General features: G+C 53.2%; 6 protein-coding genes across 6 annotated transcripts; 4 read left to right on the top strand and 2 right to left on the bottom strand.

The window, feature by feature from the left end:
* Positions 1–396: 396 nt before the first annotated feature.
* BO86DRAFT_377925 (uncharacterized protein) lies at positions 397–858 on the bottom strand (the record flags this gene model as incomplete). The annotated part of the gene is made up of 3 exons (XM_025670601.1): positions 397–408; positions 474–760; positions 792–858. The coding sequence occupies 3 exons, from the start codon at positions 856–858 to the stop codon at positions 397–399; spliced, it is 366 nt and encodes a 121-aa protein (XP_025529232.1).
* Positions 859–2,228: 1,370 nt separating this feature from the next.
* Positions 2,229–6,219, top strand: BO86DRAFT_47082 (putative serine/threonine protein kinase). The gene is made up of 2 exons (XM_025677411.1): positions 2,229–3,163; positions 3,256–6,219. The coding sequence occupies exons 1-2, from the start codon at positions 2,457–2,459 to the stop codon at positions 6,173–6,175; spliced, it is 3,627 nt and encodes a 1,208-aa protein (XP_025529231.1). The 5' UTR covers positions 2,229–2,456; the 3' UTR covers positions 6,176–6,219.
* A 1,158-nt stretch (positions 6,220–7,377) lies between these two features.
* On the top strand, positions 7,378–8,810 carry BO86DRAFT_47071 (arabinogalactan endo-1,4-beta-galactosidase). Its single transcript, XM_025677410.1, has 2 exons — positions 7,378–7,971; positions 8,041–8,810. Exons 1-2 carry the CDS (start codon positions 7,648–7,650, stop codon positions 8,767–8,769), a joined length of 1,053 nt encoding a protein of 350 aa, XP_025529230.1. The 5' UTR covers positions 7,378–7,647; the 3' UTR covers positions 8,770–8,810.
* Positions 8,811–11,058: 2,248 nt separating this feature from the next.
* On the top strand, positions 11,059–13,395 carry crzA (putative C2H2 transcription factor Crz1; the record flags this gene model as incomplete). The annotated part of the gene is made up of 2 exons (XM_025667806.1): positions 11,059–12,334; positions 12,389–13,395. The coding sequence occupies 2 exons, from the start codon at positions 11,059–11,061 to the stop codon at positions 13,393–13,395; spliced, it is 2,283 nt and encodes a 760-aa protein (XP_025529229.1).
* Positions 13,396–14,147: 752 nt separating this feature from the next.
* Positions 14,148–16,536, top strand: ptcF (type 2C protein phosphatase ptcF). Its single transcript, XM_025671725.1, has 3 exons — positions 14,148–14,968; positions 15,021–16,034; positions 16,092–16,536. The coding sequence occupies exons 1-3, from the start codon at positions 14,265–14,267 to the stop codon at positions 16,201–16,203; spliced, it is 1,830 nt and encodes a 609-aa protein (XP_025529228.1). The 5' UTR covers positions 14,148–14,264; the 3' UTR covers positions 16,204–16,536.
* A 2-nt stretch (positions 16,537–16,538) lies between these two features.
* Positions 16,539–18,269, bottom strand: BO86DRAFT_47019 (putative mitochondrial export translocase Oxa2). The gene has a single exon (XM_025677409.1). The coding sequence runs from the start codon at positions 18,116–18,118 to the stop codon at positions 17,039–17,041; it is 1,080 nt and encodes a 359-aa protein (XP_025529227.1). The 5' UTR covers positions 18,119–18,269; the 3' UTR covers positions 16,539–17,038.
* Positions 18,270–18,294: the final 25 nt, after the last annotated feature.

Here is an 18,294-nt window from a genome sequence, read left to right as displayed (position 1 = left end):
ATTGTTTTTTTCTCTTCCCTTTTTCTCTTTTACCCATTCTTAATGTTAATCTTTTTTTTTATTATTATTAAAAAAAAATTTCGCCCCCCTTCCCCCGGGTCGGGGCCCAGTCGCCGAGACCCATGGATACCATGATTGGGAGGATCTCAACCAATCCACGATGCCAAGGAGGCCCGGATGGTCGGCCGAAATAGCTGGTGTGGTCTGGTCTCGTCTGGTCGATGGGGAAGGATGGATGGATGGATGCACTACTACTGAGGGCTGATTCCATTCTAAATCGAGTCTACCAAAGAGAAGGGGGCAATATTTCTTAGTATCCGCCATTATAGTAAACTGTCATCATCTATGGGGACAGAGTCATTATCTGCGTCGTCATAGTTATCTCGTTTGTACCTGTTAAGTAGGTACCTAGTAGTTTATACAGTAGTAGTATTTCTGATTGGTGAAAGAGGGAGTGAATGTACAGTACATACCAGAACCCTCTTCATCTCCTCTACTCTATCTCTCCCTCTTTCTTTCGCTCTAGCTCTCAACCGATCCTTGCCTTCCCAGTGGACATGCATCCCCACTGACCGGGTAATATCGAGTACGTTCCAGTTCATAGGTATCTCAGGTGGGGGCCCAGAATCTCCCTTCCCAAAGTTCCAAGCAATCCCCATGCGGCATATCCGTTTGTTCCAAGGGCTCAAATAAAGTCTCTTTGGAAGAGATCTCGACTGGTGTATGAAAAGAAAATGCTCTGTGGCTGGTGATGGTGGTGCTGGCAAAAAGTGAGCTAGTCAGTACAGTACAGTAGTGCAGCAGCAGCAGCAGCAGCAGCAGCAAGAGCAGAGCCAAAGGAGCAGCAGTAGCCGTCATTGCGACTACGGCCTGACTAAGTTGCAGTGACTTACTCCGTAGTTGAGTTAGTTAACACTCAGTAACTTGGCTGTGCCGACCACGGACATGTCTGTCTGTCTCTTTTGGCTACATGGTATGTACGTAGTATTATTGCTGGGCTTGCCCCCCTCCCTGGTCTGATTTTTTTTTTATTCTTCCTACTCTCGTTCTCTCACCTCACCTCTCTCCTGACCTAGTTGCGTTATTACTACGGAGTTTTATGGTGGCCACGCACTTCAGTCAGTCAGTCAAGTACATACATTAGCTAAACCACCTACACCAGCAGCGCCAACATCACCACTTGTACGGTACTAATCCACTTAACTCCCACACCCATTATTCCCCTCCCCCTCCCTCCCTCTCCCTCCCTCCCTCTCCCTCCCCTCCACCCTTCCAAGTTTCCCCTTCCCACCCCCCCAAATTAACCATTAACCATACCCGCCTGACAAAAGCCTGACCGGACTGTGATCTTCGTCTGCCCCTCCATCTTCCCTCTGCAATAGCTCGGCTGTCTGTGAAAACACTGCCGTCACTTACTCATACTTCCTCACCCGACCGAACTTGGTACTGTACGAGTATCTAACTTACCCGACCTTTCCTTTCCCATCAAGTTACCTCTTTTTACTACCCGCCGAACCGCCCGCAACCTCGATTTCCCTCTTATCCTTCCTCTTCCTCTTCCTCTTCCTCTTTTCTAATCTCCGCCCTTCATCCATCTTCCCAACTCTCTCTCTCTCTCTCTCTCTCTCTCTCTCTCTCTCTCTCTCTATCTCTACCCACCACCATCACCTCCACCATCTCCACCACCACCTCTTTCCTCCTCTTCTTACTTCCTCCTTCCTCCCCCTCCCCGTTCCTCTGTCTCTTCTACCCCCCTCCTTTTCTTTTTCTCTTAATCTATCTCCTACTTCCCATTTATTTCTCTCATTCCTGCCCGCCCATTATCAACGGTCAATACTCAGAACTACCCCTCCTTTGGAAGCCAATTTTAATTTTAATTCCTCCCACTCAGTATAATACCCTCTCCCGGTCTGACCAGTCCATACTGGGAGTCTTCTATACCTTATTATATACCCAATTGTTATCGGTTCTCGGTTTCCGTCCCGGTTGCTATACTTAGACACTCCTTGCCTCGACAACTGCCATACGCGAAGGTTCTCCATCAACCCGGCGTTGCAGACATATTGGGCTTTGGCCGCATTTTCGCACATCCTTCTTCGGGCGCATTCATCGGCTGCATCCTGGTGCTGCAGCAGTTCCATCACCTAACGATTCTTCGGTCCTGCCCTCGCCGTTGTCAGGTACACGGTTCTTCGGCGCCCTTCTTCTCGGCTCGAATCATATGGCTGCCATCGCTCTCCGCCGCACCGCGCTACACAAGTGATGCCGATCCACTCGGGCGTATCATTAGAGCTTCACGCCAGCTCTCCTTGAATAATAGTTCCCGTGAGAAGGCCAGACCAGGGTACAGAAACCGATCCCTCGTTCACGTCGGCAAGAAGATTTGATAACACTGCCAACGGAAAGCAAAAAAGAATGCACAACTGAACTCCGACAAAGACTCCTACTATTGAAATATGAAAATGGACCGGCCCCCTTCGATCGCAGGGTCGGAGGAACTGGTGAACTTGGTCGCTCGAAATGGGCAGGCATCAGACAACCCCCTTCGACGGGTTTCCGACAAATCGAATGAGGCTCTGAGCTCCTCGCCAACGTCAACGGAAGTTGACGTCCGACAAGCCATCACTAGACCTCCGAGTGCCAAACTTCCCTTGTCTGGAGACATCCCAGAAGGACAGCCCTCTCTGCGACACCCATTCCCTCACCTCTATCATTCCTCCAGTACCTCGAGATCCCCGTCCACGCGGACGTCTTCCAGCTCGTTACAGGCACTCAACGAGGACGTAGTCGTCGATGCTCGGTCGGATCACGGCGGCATCGGGCGAAACCCCATCGCCCGAAAAATGGTGCACCTGAGCCAGTCGGAGATGCCACCCGGCGAGTATCCTGTCTATCCTGACCAGTCATACGCCGTGCTTCAATCCCAGGTTCATCCCACATATCAACCTCCCTTTCTACGCACCCGCAGTTCATATCCGTCTCGGATTGAGGCGGCCTCTCGATTCTCTCCTGCACGTGCGGCGCGCACGGCGGGCAATACGCCCATCTCCAGCCCCGGACTTTTCTCCGTGCGCAGCCCTCGCTCAACTCCGCTCGCCTCGGATGACGAGGGTCGGATAAGTAGCCCATATCTTCACCCGACCCATCTCCAGCCACCCAAAGAGTAAGTCCTGGCCCTCTTTTCATGCAAGTTGCTAATTTTCTGGGGCATTATCTTGTTTTGCTGAAGAGCCCGCGACTGACCCACTCGGACAGGACCCATACAGCCGAGGTAGACCGCGATTTGATCACTGGCAACAAGCTGATTAATCAATATGAAATTCTCGAGGAGCTCGGACGTGGAGAACATGGAAAGGTGAAACTAGGTCGCCATGTCACGACCCGACAAAAAGTCGCCATCAAAATTGTCCAGCGATACTCGAAGCGTCGTCGCTTGGGAAAGCTGGGCAATCCTGAGGATAAGGTCAAGAAAGAAGTTGCCATTCTGAAGAAAGCTCGACATCCAAATGTTGTCAGTCTATTGGAAGTGATCGACGACCCTAATCGCCAAAAAGTATACATAGTTCTCGAGTATGTGGAGAATGGTGAGATCATCTGGCGCAAGAGAGGTCTGCGGGAAATCGTGCATGTTGATAAGCGCCGATTAGAGCGGGAAAGGGCTGGTATCCCCGAGACCCCTTCTTTCATGGAGGAAAGCCAGCAATATGTGAAAACCGCCCGACATCTCCGTCGCCAACGCGAAAAGGCACGCGAACGACTCGAAGCGCAGGCCGCCTTTGCACAGGAGGCTCCTATCCCAGCCTGGAGTCTAGAACATGGCGCAGAGTCCGACGAAGAGCAAGACGAAGAGCCTGGCATGGCTCGCATTCCGAGTCGATCCCTGGTGTACCATGATGAAACCCAGTCTTCTCCATGCCATTCTTATGCATCGGGTCCCGAAGCAGCATTGGCCGCAGTGGAAGGCAGCATGTATGGTGCCTATGCGGATTACTCTTTCGATAGAAGATTCAGCACGGCATCTAGCAGCTTTGGCTACGCTCCCTCCGAGCCGGAGTGGCTGAGTGACGATGATGATATGTCTTATGTACCCTGTCTCACGTTTGCGGAGGCGCGTAATGCTTTCCGAGACTCGCTCTTGGGGTTGGAATATTTGCACTTTCAAGGTATCATTCACCGTGATATCAAGCCAGCGAATCTGCTGGTTACCAGCAATTACCGAGTTAAAATCTCCGACTTTGGGGTATCTTACCTTGGCCGGCCCATCAGAGACGAGGATGAGGAACATATCGAGGAGACAGACGCGACTGAACTAGACGACGCACGGGAGTTATCCAAAACCGTTGGGACACCCGCCTTTTATGCGCCGGAATTGTGCTACACAGGCGAGGATTTTGTCGACAGTCTTGGCAGCGCTCCCCGAATCACTGGTGCTATTGATGTCTGGTCCCTTGGTGTCACCCTCTACGGCATGATCTTTGGACGTCTACCGTTTGTCTCAGATGACGAGTATAGCATGTTCCAGACTATTGTGAAGAAAGAGGTGTTCATACCTCGAAAGCGCTTGAAGCCAGTTGAAGAGAATCCTGATGCCGCCAGCCAGTGGCCGCGCTTCGACGACTACAGCAAGCGAATGGAGGATGAACTGGTGTACGAAGACATCGACGATGAGCTCTATGATCTCCTGAAAAGGCTGTTGACCAAGGATCCAGTCAAACGTATCACAGTGAAGGAGATCAAGCACCACCCTTGGATTCTCTACGGCCTTCCCAACCCTCGTGCTTGGGTAGAAGAGACCGACCCGGGATATCAGAGCAAGGGCAAGAAAATTGAAGTATCTAACGAGGAAGTCACCACGGCTGTCAGCAAAGTGCCTCTGTTCCAGAGGGTGCGTTCCAATGTTGCGAAGTGGTCGAATTTCCTGACTGGGCGATCCAAAGAGAAGGATAGTCGCAAGCGCACTCCTAGCAACAACTCCGCTGACTCTGGCTCTGCCAAGTCTCTCTGGGAGGGGCGCCGCCTCAGTCTTAGGGGCGATGAAGATTTCTCGCGTTCAATTCGCCATCTTCGAGATGGGGAACACCCCCTTTCACGGAGTGTCACCGCAAGTCCCGTTGGCCGGGACGAGCAGACCTCTTACTTTGTTCAATCCGGATCCAACCCCTCACATGAACGGATTGTGCGCCCCGACCCCCCGGAGCGCGCGACCTCGACCTTGTCCACAGCCGAGTCTGCGAAAACTGTGAAGCCACACGATTCCAGGAACTCACCTATACCACAACGGACGGGCACACCTGTCCGCGTAGAACATTCGGGTACCACGAACTTAAGTGGACTTTTTGGCGGCGCAAGCCGTCGGCTAGCACGTGGACTTCAGCCTCAGGATTGGCGCTCTGATCGGTCCGTTTCCGGCGAGACAGCATCTTTGGAAAGTGACCGCCACTCTGAGCCTAGTTTGGCTATTAGTGTGACGTCTGCGCTTGGCCACATGCAGCATCCTGCCCTGCGCTCCAATGAGGATCTACTTTCGATCCCTCATGACCATTCACTGTCCTCATCTCCGGGTCACCGTCGCAACCGCTCTCATCAGCTTCCAGGTAAACACGCCGAACCCTTCCATCTCACTCGAGAAGCCCTGTTACGAAAGAGACGGAGCGGGATGGAGTCGACATTCGACATGGACCATGCGCCGGCCCGTGGCTCATATGGACCAGACCACGATCATCTCATTCCGCCATATGATGTTTACTCGCCGGCTACCGGCCCCTCTGTTGAACACTTCATCTCCGGCGAGTCCTGCTTAACAACATCACCGCCTTCGGCTGCTACTATCTCTTCGTCCTCGGTGGACGAATATACTAGCGGAATGTCCCAGCGAACCTCTCATGCGAGCATCCCGTCCGTGGTGTCAGGGGCATCTTCAATCTCCGGAGAGGGCGGTACCCGAGACAGGGATTGTGATTCTACAGCTAAAATACCCTCAATTCTCCGTACCGACGACACCGTGAAAGCCCCGCCTCTTAACCTCTCACGCTCGACCGAGGATGATGAATCCAGGTATTATTGCGATGATGAGGAAGAGTCTGAAGGGGACTCAGAAGACGAAGGTCTTGTGATTGGCAAGAAGAGGACCACTCCACAGAAGCCCATTATTCGGTCGGGGCTTTCGAAGTCCTAGTCCCCGTGCAGGTGCAATTCTATATGGCGCCATTCTCAAGTACCTAGCACTGAGGTCTTGATCCCTGTCTGTTTACTGCTTCTGATGTCACCGTCTCATACATCTTCTTGCCGCTTCTAGTCGACGGGAATTGCATATTCTTGCATGTATATCATTTTTATTGCTTTTTTTTTTTTTTTTTTTTTTTCTCTCTTGGATGAGCCTCTTTCCCTCCTCGTCTCTTTTTCTTTGCTTTTTCCAGGCATGTTGCATCTCTTCCCTGGCTCACGGGAAGCTCTTCTTCTGGGATTGCGTGTCTGTTGGACTACGACTACATTGCTTGTACATATATTTGCATGGGCGGCATGATCATACTTGGTCTGGGTTTCATATTCAGCTTCGTGCTAGGCGACATGCGGAGGGATTGCTCCGCTCGTCTCGGCTTCATTTGCCTCTATAGGTATATCTCCGGTTTGCGTGCTGCATTGGGTCTGGGGTCTGGGAATTCCTGTATCTAATGCTTGATTTCTGGGAGGTGGGATCAGGATATAAACATTGCACCTGATTGTTTTTCGATGTTTTCCTTCTATCATGATCTTCTGTCCTTATACTTCCGAGTTGGAGTTTCAAGTGATTATGACGCGCAAGACGCAATGCGATATGTTGAGATGACAGACTTACATGATGATGTTGATGACCAGGTGCGAGTCGATCTACCTAATATACAATGTTGCGCGAGTGCCTTCTCTGTCTCTTTCTCTCTCTCTGTCTCTCACATACTTCGTTTGAAATCCACATCCATAGACACTCCCTGCCCCTGGCGTGCTGCAAGTGAAACGGAGGGTGAAACAAGCCAAGAGCGGTAGATCGGTTGTTCTGCCGTCTACAGGACGAAGGAAGTAATCCAGGCCGAGGCCGGAGCTGTTGAACTGCTCCATTGCTCGGCTGCTCATGCCTCTCATTCCTCTCAATTGGCAGCTGACAACTGCCAATTTCTGTCACGCAAGCCTCCTCCTTAAGCGAGAATGGGTTCTTTTTCTTTCTCTTACGTCTTCAGTTAATTGTTCTGCTACCGCCAAAGCCAGAAATGAGGCCACCGGCGTGCCACCGGTCATTCCCCACCGGCCACTCAATTCTATTCCTCCACCAATGACCCTGCCGCTCAGACTTTCCTCGAATCCCTTTTGAGTCTGGCAGCGCCAGCTACTGTACCCCAGCGTCATGCTTCGGTTAGGATAAATTAAATCGTGGAGAAACCTGTCGAGTTTGGTGCACGCTAAGGTGTGCAGACCTGGTTCTGCACGGTTTATGCTCCGTCCACGGACTGGCTGTCGGCAATGGAGCAGGGCACGCATGACTGCTGCCATCTTCCCATCCCTCCCACTCCTCTGGTCCTCTCGACGCCCATAAAAAGGCGCATGGGGGCCCTTTTTCCTCATGTCCTTGTCTGAAAGTACTCTGCCAGACGAAAGCTTCCTCTCAGCTCAATCGTCATGTTCTCTTCTCTGCTGCTGGCTGCGCTGCCCCTTCTTACCCACGCCGCGCTCACCTATCGCGGCGCAGACATCTCTTCTCTCCTGCTGCTGGAAGATGAGGGCTATAGCTATAAGAATCTCAATGGCCAAACCCAAGCCCTAGAGACCATTCTCGCTGATGCTGGCATCAATTCCATTCGCCAGCGTGTCTGGGTAAACCCCAGCGACGGCACCTACGATCTGGATTACAACCTGGAGCTGGCTAAGCGGGTCAAGGCGGCTGGCATGAGTATTTACCTGGACCTGCATCTGAGTGATACATGGGCGGATCCTAGCGACCAGGTGAGTCGGTTGCATGTAGCAACCATCCAGTCAAAGTGATGGCTAGGCTGACCGTGCTTGGGATAATAGACAACACCTTCCGGCTGGTCCACGACCGACCTCGGCACTTTGCAATGGCAGCTGTACAACTACACACTCGAAGTATGCAACACTTTCGCGGAGAATGACATTGATATCGAAATCATCTCGATCGGCAATGAGATTCGTGCTGGTCTTCTCTGGCCTCTTGGCGAAACGAGCAGCTATTCAAACATCGGCGCACTGCTGCACTCCGGTGCTTGGGGAGTGAAGGATTCCAACCTGGCGACCACCCCCAAGATTATGATCCATCTGGACGACGGCTGGAGCTGGGATCAGCAGAACTACTTCTATGAGACCGTCCTGGCCACGGGCGAGCTTCTGTCCACGGATTTCGACTACTTTGGTGTTTCATACTACCCGTTCTACAGCGCGTCGGCAACCTTGGCATCCCTGAAGACTAGTCTGGCGAACCTGCAGTCGACCTACGACAAGCCGGTGGTGGTTGTGGAGACGAACTGGCCGGTCTCGTGCCCGAACCCGGCGTACGCTTTCCCCTCAGATCTGAGCTCGATCCCCTTCTCGGTCGCGGGCCAGCAACAGTTCCTCGAGAAGTTGGCCGCCGTAGTGGAGGCCACTACTGATGGTCTGGGAGTGTACTATTGGGAGCCAGCCTGGATCGGCAATGCTGGATTGGGTTCGAGCTGCGATGATAACCTGATGGTGAATTACACCACGGACGAAGTGTACGAGAGCATTGAGACTCTCGGAGAGCTCTGAAAAGGGGCGAAAGATTAGATCTTGACTTTGTAGGATACTAGGATAATTCAGGATGTTGATACGTCTGGAAATTGTGGGGATTGAGTGCTCCATCAGCTAGTAGCGGTAGTAGTACGTAGTAGCTAGTTTACTCCAAGTCTCCAAGCGACAATGACAGGCATGTGCTAACTACTCACCGCCTGGTAGATTAGGGCCGGGGTCGGAGTATGTACATCCATTAAGCCAGGGTCACACTGACTTTGGTATAAGTCATTTACCGGGGAGTCGAACCTCTATCCTTGGTTAAAGAGAGCTTGCTCCTTGATAATTTACTTATTATCTTCAAACCATGAGTTCTTTCATCTTTTTTTTTATCACACTCTCTTTTCGCGTGGAGAAGGAGGGGCTGTGCAAACGTGAATCAATGCTTGTCTACCGCCCATTTTGACATGCGGCAATTTCCGGGTTCTGGTCCGCGGGGGCATCGATCGAACCTTCAGCCAAGGACCTTTTGTCCTCTCATCCGAAAGCTATTTTTTGTTTAAACTATGTCTAGGGGGAGCTTGACCAGGATAAGGACAGTAACGACTGTACAATACCCCGTAGTAGTTACTCTAGAAAGGCTTAGATTGAGGGGAACAGTGAGCATGTAAGACTGGTTTGGTTCCTGCGCGCGACGCCGGACCTCATAGCTGTTCGCTGTAGACCTGGAAGGAGGCGGAGTTGCTGGAACCGTCCGTCTCTGGTAAGTGATGGGCAGGGCCCGGGAGAACGAGACAAGATTATCACTGATTGGGTGGGGACCTTTTGTTTTGTCGCACAGTTGGATAGGAGGAATACGAAGGCCCTGGTTTAATTTGGGAGGGGGGGGGACAGTGAGGGTTAAGGTAGGCTACTAGTAGGCTACATAGGAGGGGTCGGAGTATCGTTCTCCTTCGATGCCTGAGAAGAAGAATGATACTACATATCGTACATTGCATGGGGACGGGGGATTTTACTTTCTCTCTTCTTGAGGGGAGAATCAGTCAATCGGCTAGTTGCACCTCCATCACAAAGGACGGGTACTTGACGTTGAAGACGATGCTGAAATAATCTGTTTGTCTGTTGTGCTATGTATGCAGTGGATCAGCCCCCCCCCCCCCCCCCCCAAAAAACTCTGGGCATGGCGGTTGCAGCGTTACTTCCTTTCAATAGCGGCTCGCCCATGGGGTTTATGTATTATTCATGATCACATCGGTTTGACGAAATACTTCCATGACAGGTCTTTTCTTGACTAGTCGAATCGCGAGGTATAATAGGATCTGTAAGAAGTAACTTATTTATTCAATATTTAATATTAGGTTAGTTAGGTTAGGGTAATTACTGAATAACTACTACTGCTCTTGGAAATCTGCCTTGCCGGCGTCACGCCGTTTGATTGTGTATTGTAAGGTACAGTACACTACCTACATTTCTAGCACGTGCCTGCCGCCCAGTCAGGCATCCAGGCTGTTTTGTCTTGTAGTTGCTGCACTGGACACACGCGCTCACTGCTTCCTTTTTACTTCCTCTCTCTCTCTCTCTCTCTCCCTTCTTCTCCTGCTCCCTTGCTCCAAGCTGCAATTTCCCTGGTTCTCCAGGTTATATCAACACGATACCTTTACAGATTGCTGTCCCATAGCAACTACAGGTATAAAGAGTGGGAGGTTTGGTTGGATTGTTTCTTGCACGTCCCCTGCTGCCCGAGAATGTGAAACTCTCCCGATCGACCGACCGACCGACCGACCGACCGCTGATGCTTGCGCCACGAGGCTGAATCTTCTCGCTGTCTCCTCTTTCGTGCTCCCCTCCTCCTTATTATCATTATTATTATTATCTTATCCCTCCTCCAGAAGTTGCCCTCTGCTGCGGCCATTTCCACCCCTCTGATCCACGGTGCCTTTCGTACTTCACGCGAATGACAGCTCGAATCGCACCCCCTTGACCTTAACCTCTTCCTTGCACCTCCCTACCACTATTACTGTGCCTGGCTGTGGATTGAATCTCATCTCTCCTCTCTCCCAGCCTGTCTTGTCGCCCGCCCTTCCTGCCCGTCTTCCACCTCTCCTCCCCTCCTTTCTCCGCCCGCCGCATCTGACTCGTCTGCTCCCCTCCTCTCCTCTACTGTACTCCCTACACACTTTCTTCTCCTTCCACCTCCCCGGGCCTCGTCTTACCTTGTTCATATCTCCCTGCTGATGACATCCAGTCGGACCTGATCTATTTTCGTCTTTCCCCACCGCAGCCTACATCGCGTGGGATCTATTTTTGGGATTTCCCCGTCGTCATATTATGGCTTCTCAAGAGACGCTCCGCGATTCGGGGCAGTCTTCTGCCAACGGACGCAATCGCAGTCCAAGTCCAGCTCACAGTCCACAGCCTTATAATGACCCCTCGTCGGGTTTGACCTTAGATGTTTCGGTCGCGACGACCACTCAATTTCCTGCCTTCACCAACGTCTCACAACCTGATTCTTACGGCTACAACCCCGCGGCCTATCTCTCCGCGCAAACGCTGGCTCCGGCGTCGCAGAACTTCTCCCAAACCCTGCAGTTGCCTCAGCACTTCAATCCCAGCTTAGTGCATCAACTAGACCAGTCGACGGGTTTGTCCATGCGCCAGCAACAGCTGCAACAGCTGCCCTCAGAAGAGAACTTCTCGACCTTACTGAACTCCAACCCAGCCGACTTTGACTTTGCCCTCTATCAGAACCCCAGCCCCAACAGCACGGCCGCCCCCGAATACGACTCACCGCTGATGCTTGATCCTCGCGGGCAGTCTCAACTCGCTAACCACGGAGTCAATCCTGCCGACCTGATCAGCCAGATCCCCTCTACTCATCGCTCGTCGTCACCGCAGTTGTCTCCGGTCTCGCCACAAGACTATCACCAGCACTCATCCCCTGGCCCTATGTCACCTCCGACTTCCACCCCTGGAACCTTCTATACCCCGCAACATTCCCGGCATACTTCCTTGGACCCCGCTACTGCCGCCTACATGTCTGGCAACTCGCATCAAGACTGGCAGGCGGTCATGGGTAATTCTGCATTCCAGGGCCATCGCAGGGCTCCGTCGGAGGTGTCAGAGGTTTCTTCCGCCGCCCCCTCGCCATATATGTCGCAGCATGAATCTTTTGATGGCTTTGATAACAACCCTTCTCCCCTCCTTGCGCCGCAAAACGATCCCGGTTTGTACGAGAACGCGTTGGGGATAGAATCTTTCACACTTTCGGAGCATCAGCAACCGCATTCGCAACCAGCACTGAGTCCGGCACACAGTCCCTATATTTCACCGCAGTTGATGCCGCAGCAGGGGGCGGACATGATTCCTAACGTTCCATATATCTCTGCGCCCGCGCTGAATTCGCAGTACCCGACTCCCCCAACCGACATGTACACGGACAGTCTGTCAGCCCAGGGAAACACTAGCCTTGGAGACATGGGACAGGCGTCCCAAATGGCGCCTCCTTCCATCAATGTTGAATTCGCACCCCCGTTTCAAAATTCGAACCAACCTCAGTCGAAGCCCGCTGCAGATTTGGACTCTTTAAGCCCACCAGTTGCTATCCGTAAGCGTTTCCGCCCGGCCCATTTTGCTTGCTGCTAACGTGACTTGCCGTTAGGATCTCGTATGCGCAGTAAATCAGATCCTTATGCTCACCCAGCCTCGCGCGCGCGCTCCTCTTCGACCTCGGCAAGCCTGGAGCCGTTCAATGTGTCATCACCGCGGTCGTTGTCACCCTTCGATTCGGTTGGGCGCCAACCTCAAAGCAACCCCAGTTCTCGAGAACCGTCACCGTCGCGGTCAGGTCGTCGCTTATCGACCTCATCTATTGATAGTCGGAATTACATTCTAGGACTCGCTGATCCTCAGCGTCCCGGTGCTAATCTCAACGACTCGAAGCGAGTTCAAAAACACCCCGCAACATTCCAATGCCATCTATGTCCCAAACGCTTCACCAGAGCGTACAACCTTCGGTCCCACCTGCGAACACACACGGATGAGAGACCATTTGTCTGCACAGTATGTGGGAAGGCCTTTGCGCGACAGCATGATCGTAAGCGACACGAAGGACTCCATTCCGGGGAAAAGAAGTTTGTCTGTCGAGGCGAGCTGTCTCGAGGTGGTCAATGGGGCTGTGGCCGTCGCTTCGCACGTGCCGATGCTCTCGGTCGCCATTTTCGATCGGAGGCTGGTCGGATTTGCATCAAGCCCCTGTTGGATGAGGAATCTCAAGACCGAGAGCGCTCAGCTATGGATCAGCAGCAGCAGCATCTCCAGCCGATGCCTCCGCCGTTGATGGTTCCCGGCATGGACGGTCAACCCACCGGGGCTTTCGTTCTCCCCGCCGCTTTGCTGGCCCAATACCCAGCCTTGCAGACTTTACAATGGGATCAGATCCCTGCTACGGCGGATGATCCCAGCGACATTGGGGGTCGCAGCAGTTTTGATGCAAGCTCCGGCGGCGAATTTGGGTTTGAAGATGACGAGTCGGGACTGAGTACAGTGTCTGGCATCGGCGGAGGCTATACGGGTGGCGCGGGCATCTATGACATGAATAGCCAGGGACATATGCTTGGGATCAACCCGGGTGAGACCAGTTACCAGGAGACCGATTGGAGGACATGAGTCCTTTCTCTGCAAACCTGATATCTGCAGGGCTTGACATTCTTGAAACCTTCTTCCGCCTTTGGCCCTGTTCTTTGCTCCTTTGTTTTAGTGCTTGGCCCCGATCCATCTCTTACCGAATAGCTAGGGACCAATTTTGTCATGGTTGCGATTTGCGATAGAAGAGATTCGGCGTTGGGACTTGGCTAGGCGATCCTCCTAAGGCAGACGGATTCCTGGTGACGGCCGGTGGGACTTTTTCTTCCCTTCTTCAACTTTCTTTCTTTCTTTCATCTTCCTGCCCCTTTTGAATCTTTCTCTTCTTTTTTAGTATATGTGACCACGAAGGATTTTGTTGGCTTTTCATACCCATAGGAACTGCACCAGTTGGATTTGTGCGCGAGATATATCAGAAAGTCCTTGATAGGAAGGGCATGCTTGATTCATTGATTTCCTATTTCTTACTTTGGGATTTTGTTTTTCTTTGGGATATCCCTTTTCTTCTTACCCGCATACTTACATTTTGGATTCATATTACCTTTAGACACAAATCTTTCTGTGGCTGATCAATGAATTGTGGTGTGGTTTAGTGACAGTAAGGTGAAGGTGATCATTGGGTACTGTACTGTAACTTACTGATTGATAACGTGGTGATAACGTGGTGATAACGTGTTAAAGAGGGCGGTCGGTCACTATCACATGACGCAATTGCCTCTCCCTTCCCTCATTCTGCTGTCTCTCTCCGCATTTCTCACCTTTCTCCCTTCCCCTCAAAGTACGTATTGACTTTTTACTGAGTAGTTTCTCGCTTTCTCCGAATTTTCTTGAATCACACAGGGAGAAAGCCCGGAATTTACAGTCTACACTTTCTCGCTCAGTTTGTCAATCAAATGCGTCGCGCGGCTCTACACGCTCTCCGTACCGCCCGTCGCGTGCCAGTAGGATGGAAGGCTGCTGGTAGGAAACCGTGCGCGGTGTCCTTCTCCAGCAGTCCCAATTTCAGTATCCGTCCATCCTCCTTCTCCTCTGCGGGCAGATATCCCCCCTTTCTTCCTGCAACGTTACAATCTTCGATGCATCTCCGGAATTTCTCACTGGCAGTAATTTCCACGGTCGTGGCCTCAGGGGCCTGGTATGCATATCAAGGAAATGCCGGTACCCAGCCGACAACAGCCTTGAACGGAACAACATCCGCCTCGCAGATCCGCTCGATTTCCTCCACAGCCGGCGCTCACGCTGAAGATCCCGTGGAAACCACCCGCCGTGCCCTCCTGGTGGATAACGACCAGTTCTATACCGCTACCCTATCTGGAGAACAACCCCTCTCGAAGCACACGGACGATTCCGACCGTCGGGTCCTCGAGATGTTGACTCCGGAACAAGCGACCCAGAAACTGCGGAAGAACGAGGAGTCATACCTGGTGAATCGCGGTCAGGGTGTGGTACGTTACGACATAGTTCAGGTCCCCAGTAACTCTCCTATCGAGGATGATCATGCCGAGAAGGTTGTTGAGGTGCCGTCGTCGGTGGCGGCAGCTCAAGAAGGTCACGCCAACAGTGATTGGATGTTCTGGGGCGTATTCGATGGTCACTCGTGAGTTCTCCTCCCTTGTCTCAGATTAGCAAACGCTCACGGTTCCCGGCAGTGGCTGGACTACTTCCGCTAAGCTGCGCAATGTCCTCATTTCATATGTTGCTCGGGAGTTGAACTCCACCTACAAAGCTGCAGCTGCGGACCCATCAATCCTTACTCCGTCATCTGAAGCGGTGGATGCTGCCATCAAACAGGGGTTTGTTCGCCTCGATAATGATATCGTGTACGAAAGCGTCCACAAGGTGTTGAAGTCGAATTCCCGCCGTGTTGCGGCTGAGATGCTGGCTCCCGCTCTTTCCGGCTCTTGTGCTCTGCTGGCTTTCTACGACTCTCAATCAAAGGATCTGAAGGTTGCCGTGGCCGGTGATTCGCGGGCTGTTCTGGGTCGTCGGGGCCCGAATGGAAAGTGGTCTGCGACAGCGCTCTCTGAAGATCAGACCGGCGGCACTCCATCTGAGATGCAACGTCTCCGTCAGGAACACCCGGGAGAACCCAATGTTGTCCGCAACGGCCGGATCCTCGGTCAACTAGAGCCTAGCCGATCCTTTGGCGACGCCTTCTACAAGTGGAGCAAGGAGACACAGGACAAGATCAAGCGGCAATTCTTCGGCCGCACGCCTCATCCGCTGCTGAAGACTCCTCCGTATGTCACCGCCGAGCCCATCATCACTACAACCAAGGTTGAACCTAGTCGGGGTGACTTTCTCGTGCTCGCAACGGACGGTCTCTGGGAGATGCTGAGTAACGAGGAAGTTGTTGGGTTGGTAGGGGAGTGGGTTGACAAGCAGCAGCAGCAGCAGTCCGGTAGCGGCAAGGCCTGGTTGCGCAGTTGGTTTGGATTTGAAAACAAACAGCTCCCTGTCGAAGCGACCGCCGAGGCCGGCACAGAAGGTCAGCGCCGTCCTATCCGCCAGCAGCAGTATGATATCTCTGGTGCGGCCAGCCGATTCACCGTGGAAGATAACAACGCGGCAACCCATCTTGTGCGGAATGCCATGGGCGGAAAGGACAAGGACATGGTTTGTGCTCTACTGACGCTTCCGAGCCCCTATTCTCGGCGATACCGGTAAGTACCTCCTGCGTGCGTCTTCGACGTGTTTGATGTTAACCCGCTTGATTCCAGCGACGACGTCACCGTCGAGGTCATCTTCTTCGGCGAGGGCCCTGATACCCGGACAATCACTGTGAACCAGGAGGCTAGTGCATCCGAGGAGACCCCCAAAGCGAAATTGTGATTCAAGCAGCCACCACCGCAACTCACGAGATTTGACGCGAGCCTCCTTGCCAACCATACAGACAGTCAGTCGGAGCCATCGTGTGGAAGGATGGGATAGACCCTGGCTTATTCTCCATCACTCTACTTCATTCTTGTTAAACTCCGTTCGGTTCACACACTGGATACTGCAAGGATGCTCTTTAGGTGAACTAATTGATTCTGCTATGCAGAATCTATTTGGCATTACTTCCCGCGGGCCTGGGATGATAAAGTTTGTTTCAATATGCATTTTCACACATAAAGGCTAGCATCTTAAAGGGAACGATATGCTATGAAGTTCTTAAAATGTTGCATTCATAATCCAGGTATGACCCACACTATTGAGCATCTTCCAAGTAGTATTATGCACATGGTGCAGAGGATGATTCAACCAAGGAGCATAGTCATCCTGGGCGGCTCCTAGCAGTTTTGGTCTGCCTTCGAGTTCTTGCAAAATAAAGGGATTGCAGCCCTTGACGCTTCACTTGCACCGCCCAAACTCCGGACACCATGACTGAGCGGAGTGAGATGGGATTGATACACATTAGAAAAGGCGTTCGGCCTCTCGGGGGGGCCACATATTCGGCTTCTATCATATGTTCGCCTTGCTCAAGTGAGCAAGCAGCCTTCGTAACACCCAATTCGTCGGAGATTAGTGAAAGTTACCCATCAGCACTGTCGAGCTATTCCGCACCAGCTGCAATGCGTATTCCATCCCTATACAAGGGTTCAAAAGCGCAGACGACTCTTGCCGATAAGATGGGTGAAAACCAGGTGAAAGAAGTCTGGTATTCCAAGGCTATACAGCCCCTTCTTCACCCCACAACACCAGCCTGCTTCTGGGTTTCCTCGACCTGCCTGACCGGGGTCCGGTAAAGCATCAGCATACCCTTGCTCCCCATCGACGGCTCCTTCTTCGCCGCATCATCCAGCCCCATCACGCGATCCAGCGCCCGATTCTGCAGCGTGGCGATGTTGCTGCTCGTGGCCCAGTACAGCAACAAGGCCGCGGGGGTCTCGTAGAGGTACGTCGACAGCCCGACGTTCAGCGCCATGAGCTGGGCGAACGTGCGGAGGGCGCGGAGGAACAGGTGCTTGGGCAGCTGGGCGCGCGGCAGGTCGGCCAGCTCCGCCAGGCGGGGCACCTTCCAGCCGACGTGGATGTTCAGGAGGATGGACGCGGTGAGCACGGCGGGGAGCACGCCCGTGGCGTCGCCGGCCAGGAGGTCGGGGAACCAGAGCGCGCCCTCGACCGCGAGCGTGGGCTCGACGGGGACGCGCGTGGCCGTGGAAGACCCGACCAGCCGGAGCAGCCAGGCCAGCAGCCCGCTCTCGCACCCGGCCATCGCCCGGATCGTCTCCATCACCGACAGCCACGCCGGGATCGGCAGCAGGAACATCCCCTTCCAGTACCGGCTGATCCCCAGCCGGCGGAACAGGGCCTTGCGCTGGCGCGCGACCGCGACCGCCGTCTGCGTCCGCACCGACGGTTGGCGGCGGCGCCGGCCCCCCCCGCCTGGTTCTTGGAGGGCTTGGAGTTGCTGTTGCTCCCGCTTCGCGCCGATGCTCGACCGGTAGTAGCTCTGCCAGCAGGCGAGGAGGGGCTGCGCGGCTCTTTCGCGGCGCCCTTGCAGCTTGGTGTAGATTTGGATGGGGAGGGCGATGCAGCTTCGCACGATGAACGCGGTGAGCGGGATCGAGTAGGCCCACGGGAGCCCGGAGAGGTTGTGGACGCCATGGACCAGCCATGAGGAGTCCATGATCTCGGCGAGGAAGGGGGCCGGTCGTGTGGGGTGGAAGTGTCGTGTTTGAAGCCGGGATGGTGGTGCTCTTGTCGTTGTCGTTGTTGCGCGGCGGAGGAGGGTTGGCCGGGCTAGGCGCACGCGGTGGTACATGGTTGCGGTTGGATGGAAGGTCAATTGGGTTTGATTCGTTGATTGACGTTTGTATATCAGGGGAGGGAGAGAAGGGCAATATGTACAAGGGAAAGAGGAGCATACAATGGATGCTGGGAGGGAAGAAGATTGGAGAAGTTGTAAATAGGATGGATCCACTCAAGAGTAGAAAATGG

The sequence above is a fragment of the Aspergillus japonicus genome (assembly GCF_003184785.1).
Source record: "Aspergillus japonicus CBS 114.51 unplaced genomic scaffold BO86scaffold_14, whole genome shotgun sequence".
Classification (NCBI taxonomy): domain Eukaryota; kingdom Fungi; phylum Ascomycota; class Eurotiomycetes; order Eurotiales; family Aspergillaceae; genus Aspergillus; species Aspergillus japonicus.
The sequence above is the reverse complement of the archived record's forward strand: the minus strand, read 5'-3'. Positions and strand labels throughout refer to the sequence as shown.

Excerpts from the sequence above, each read along its gene's own strand:
- BO86DRAFT_47082 (XM_025677411.1), top strand. The coding sequence starts at position 2,457 with ATGAAAATGGACCGGCCCCCTTCGATCGCAGGGTCGGAGGAACTGGTG. Across the intron at positions 3,164-3,255 it reads CATCTCCAGCCACCCAAAGA|GACCCATACAGCCGAGGTAG; the intron begins GTAAGTCCTGGC and ends CCACTCGGACAG.
- BO86DRAFT_47071 (XM_025677410.1), top strand. The coding sequence starts at position 7,648 with ATGTTCTCTTCTCTGCTGCTGGCTGCGCTGCCCCTTCTTACCCACGCC. Across the intron at positions 7,972-8,040 it reads GGGCGGATCCTAGCGACCAG|ACAACACCTTCCGGCTGGTC; the intron begins GTGAGTCGGTTG and ends TTGGGATAATAG.
- ptcF (XM_025671725.1), top strand. The coding sequence starts at position 14,265 with ATGCGTCGCGCGGCTCTACACGCTCTCCGTACCGCCCGTCGCGTGCCA. Across the intron at positions 14,969-15,020 it reads GGCGTATTCGATGGTCACTC|TGGCTGGACTACTTCCGCTA; the intron begins GTGAGTTCTCCT and ends GGTTCCCGGCAG. Across the intron at positions 16,035-16,091 it reads CCCTATTCTCGGCGATACCG|CGACGACGTCACCGTCGAGG; the intron begins GTAAGTACCTCC and ends GCTTGATTCCAG.
- BO86DRAFT_47019 (XM_025677409.1), bottom strand. The coding sequence starts at position 18,118 with ATGTACCACCGCGTGCGCCTAGCCCGGCCAACCCTCCTCCGCCGCGCA.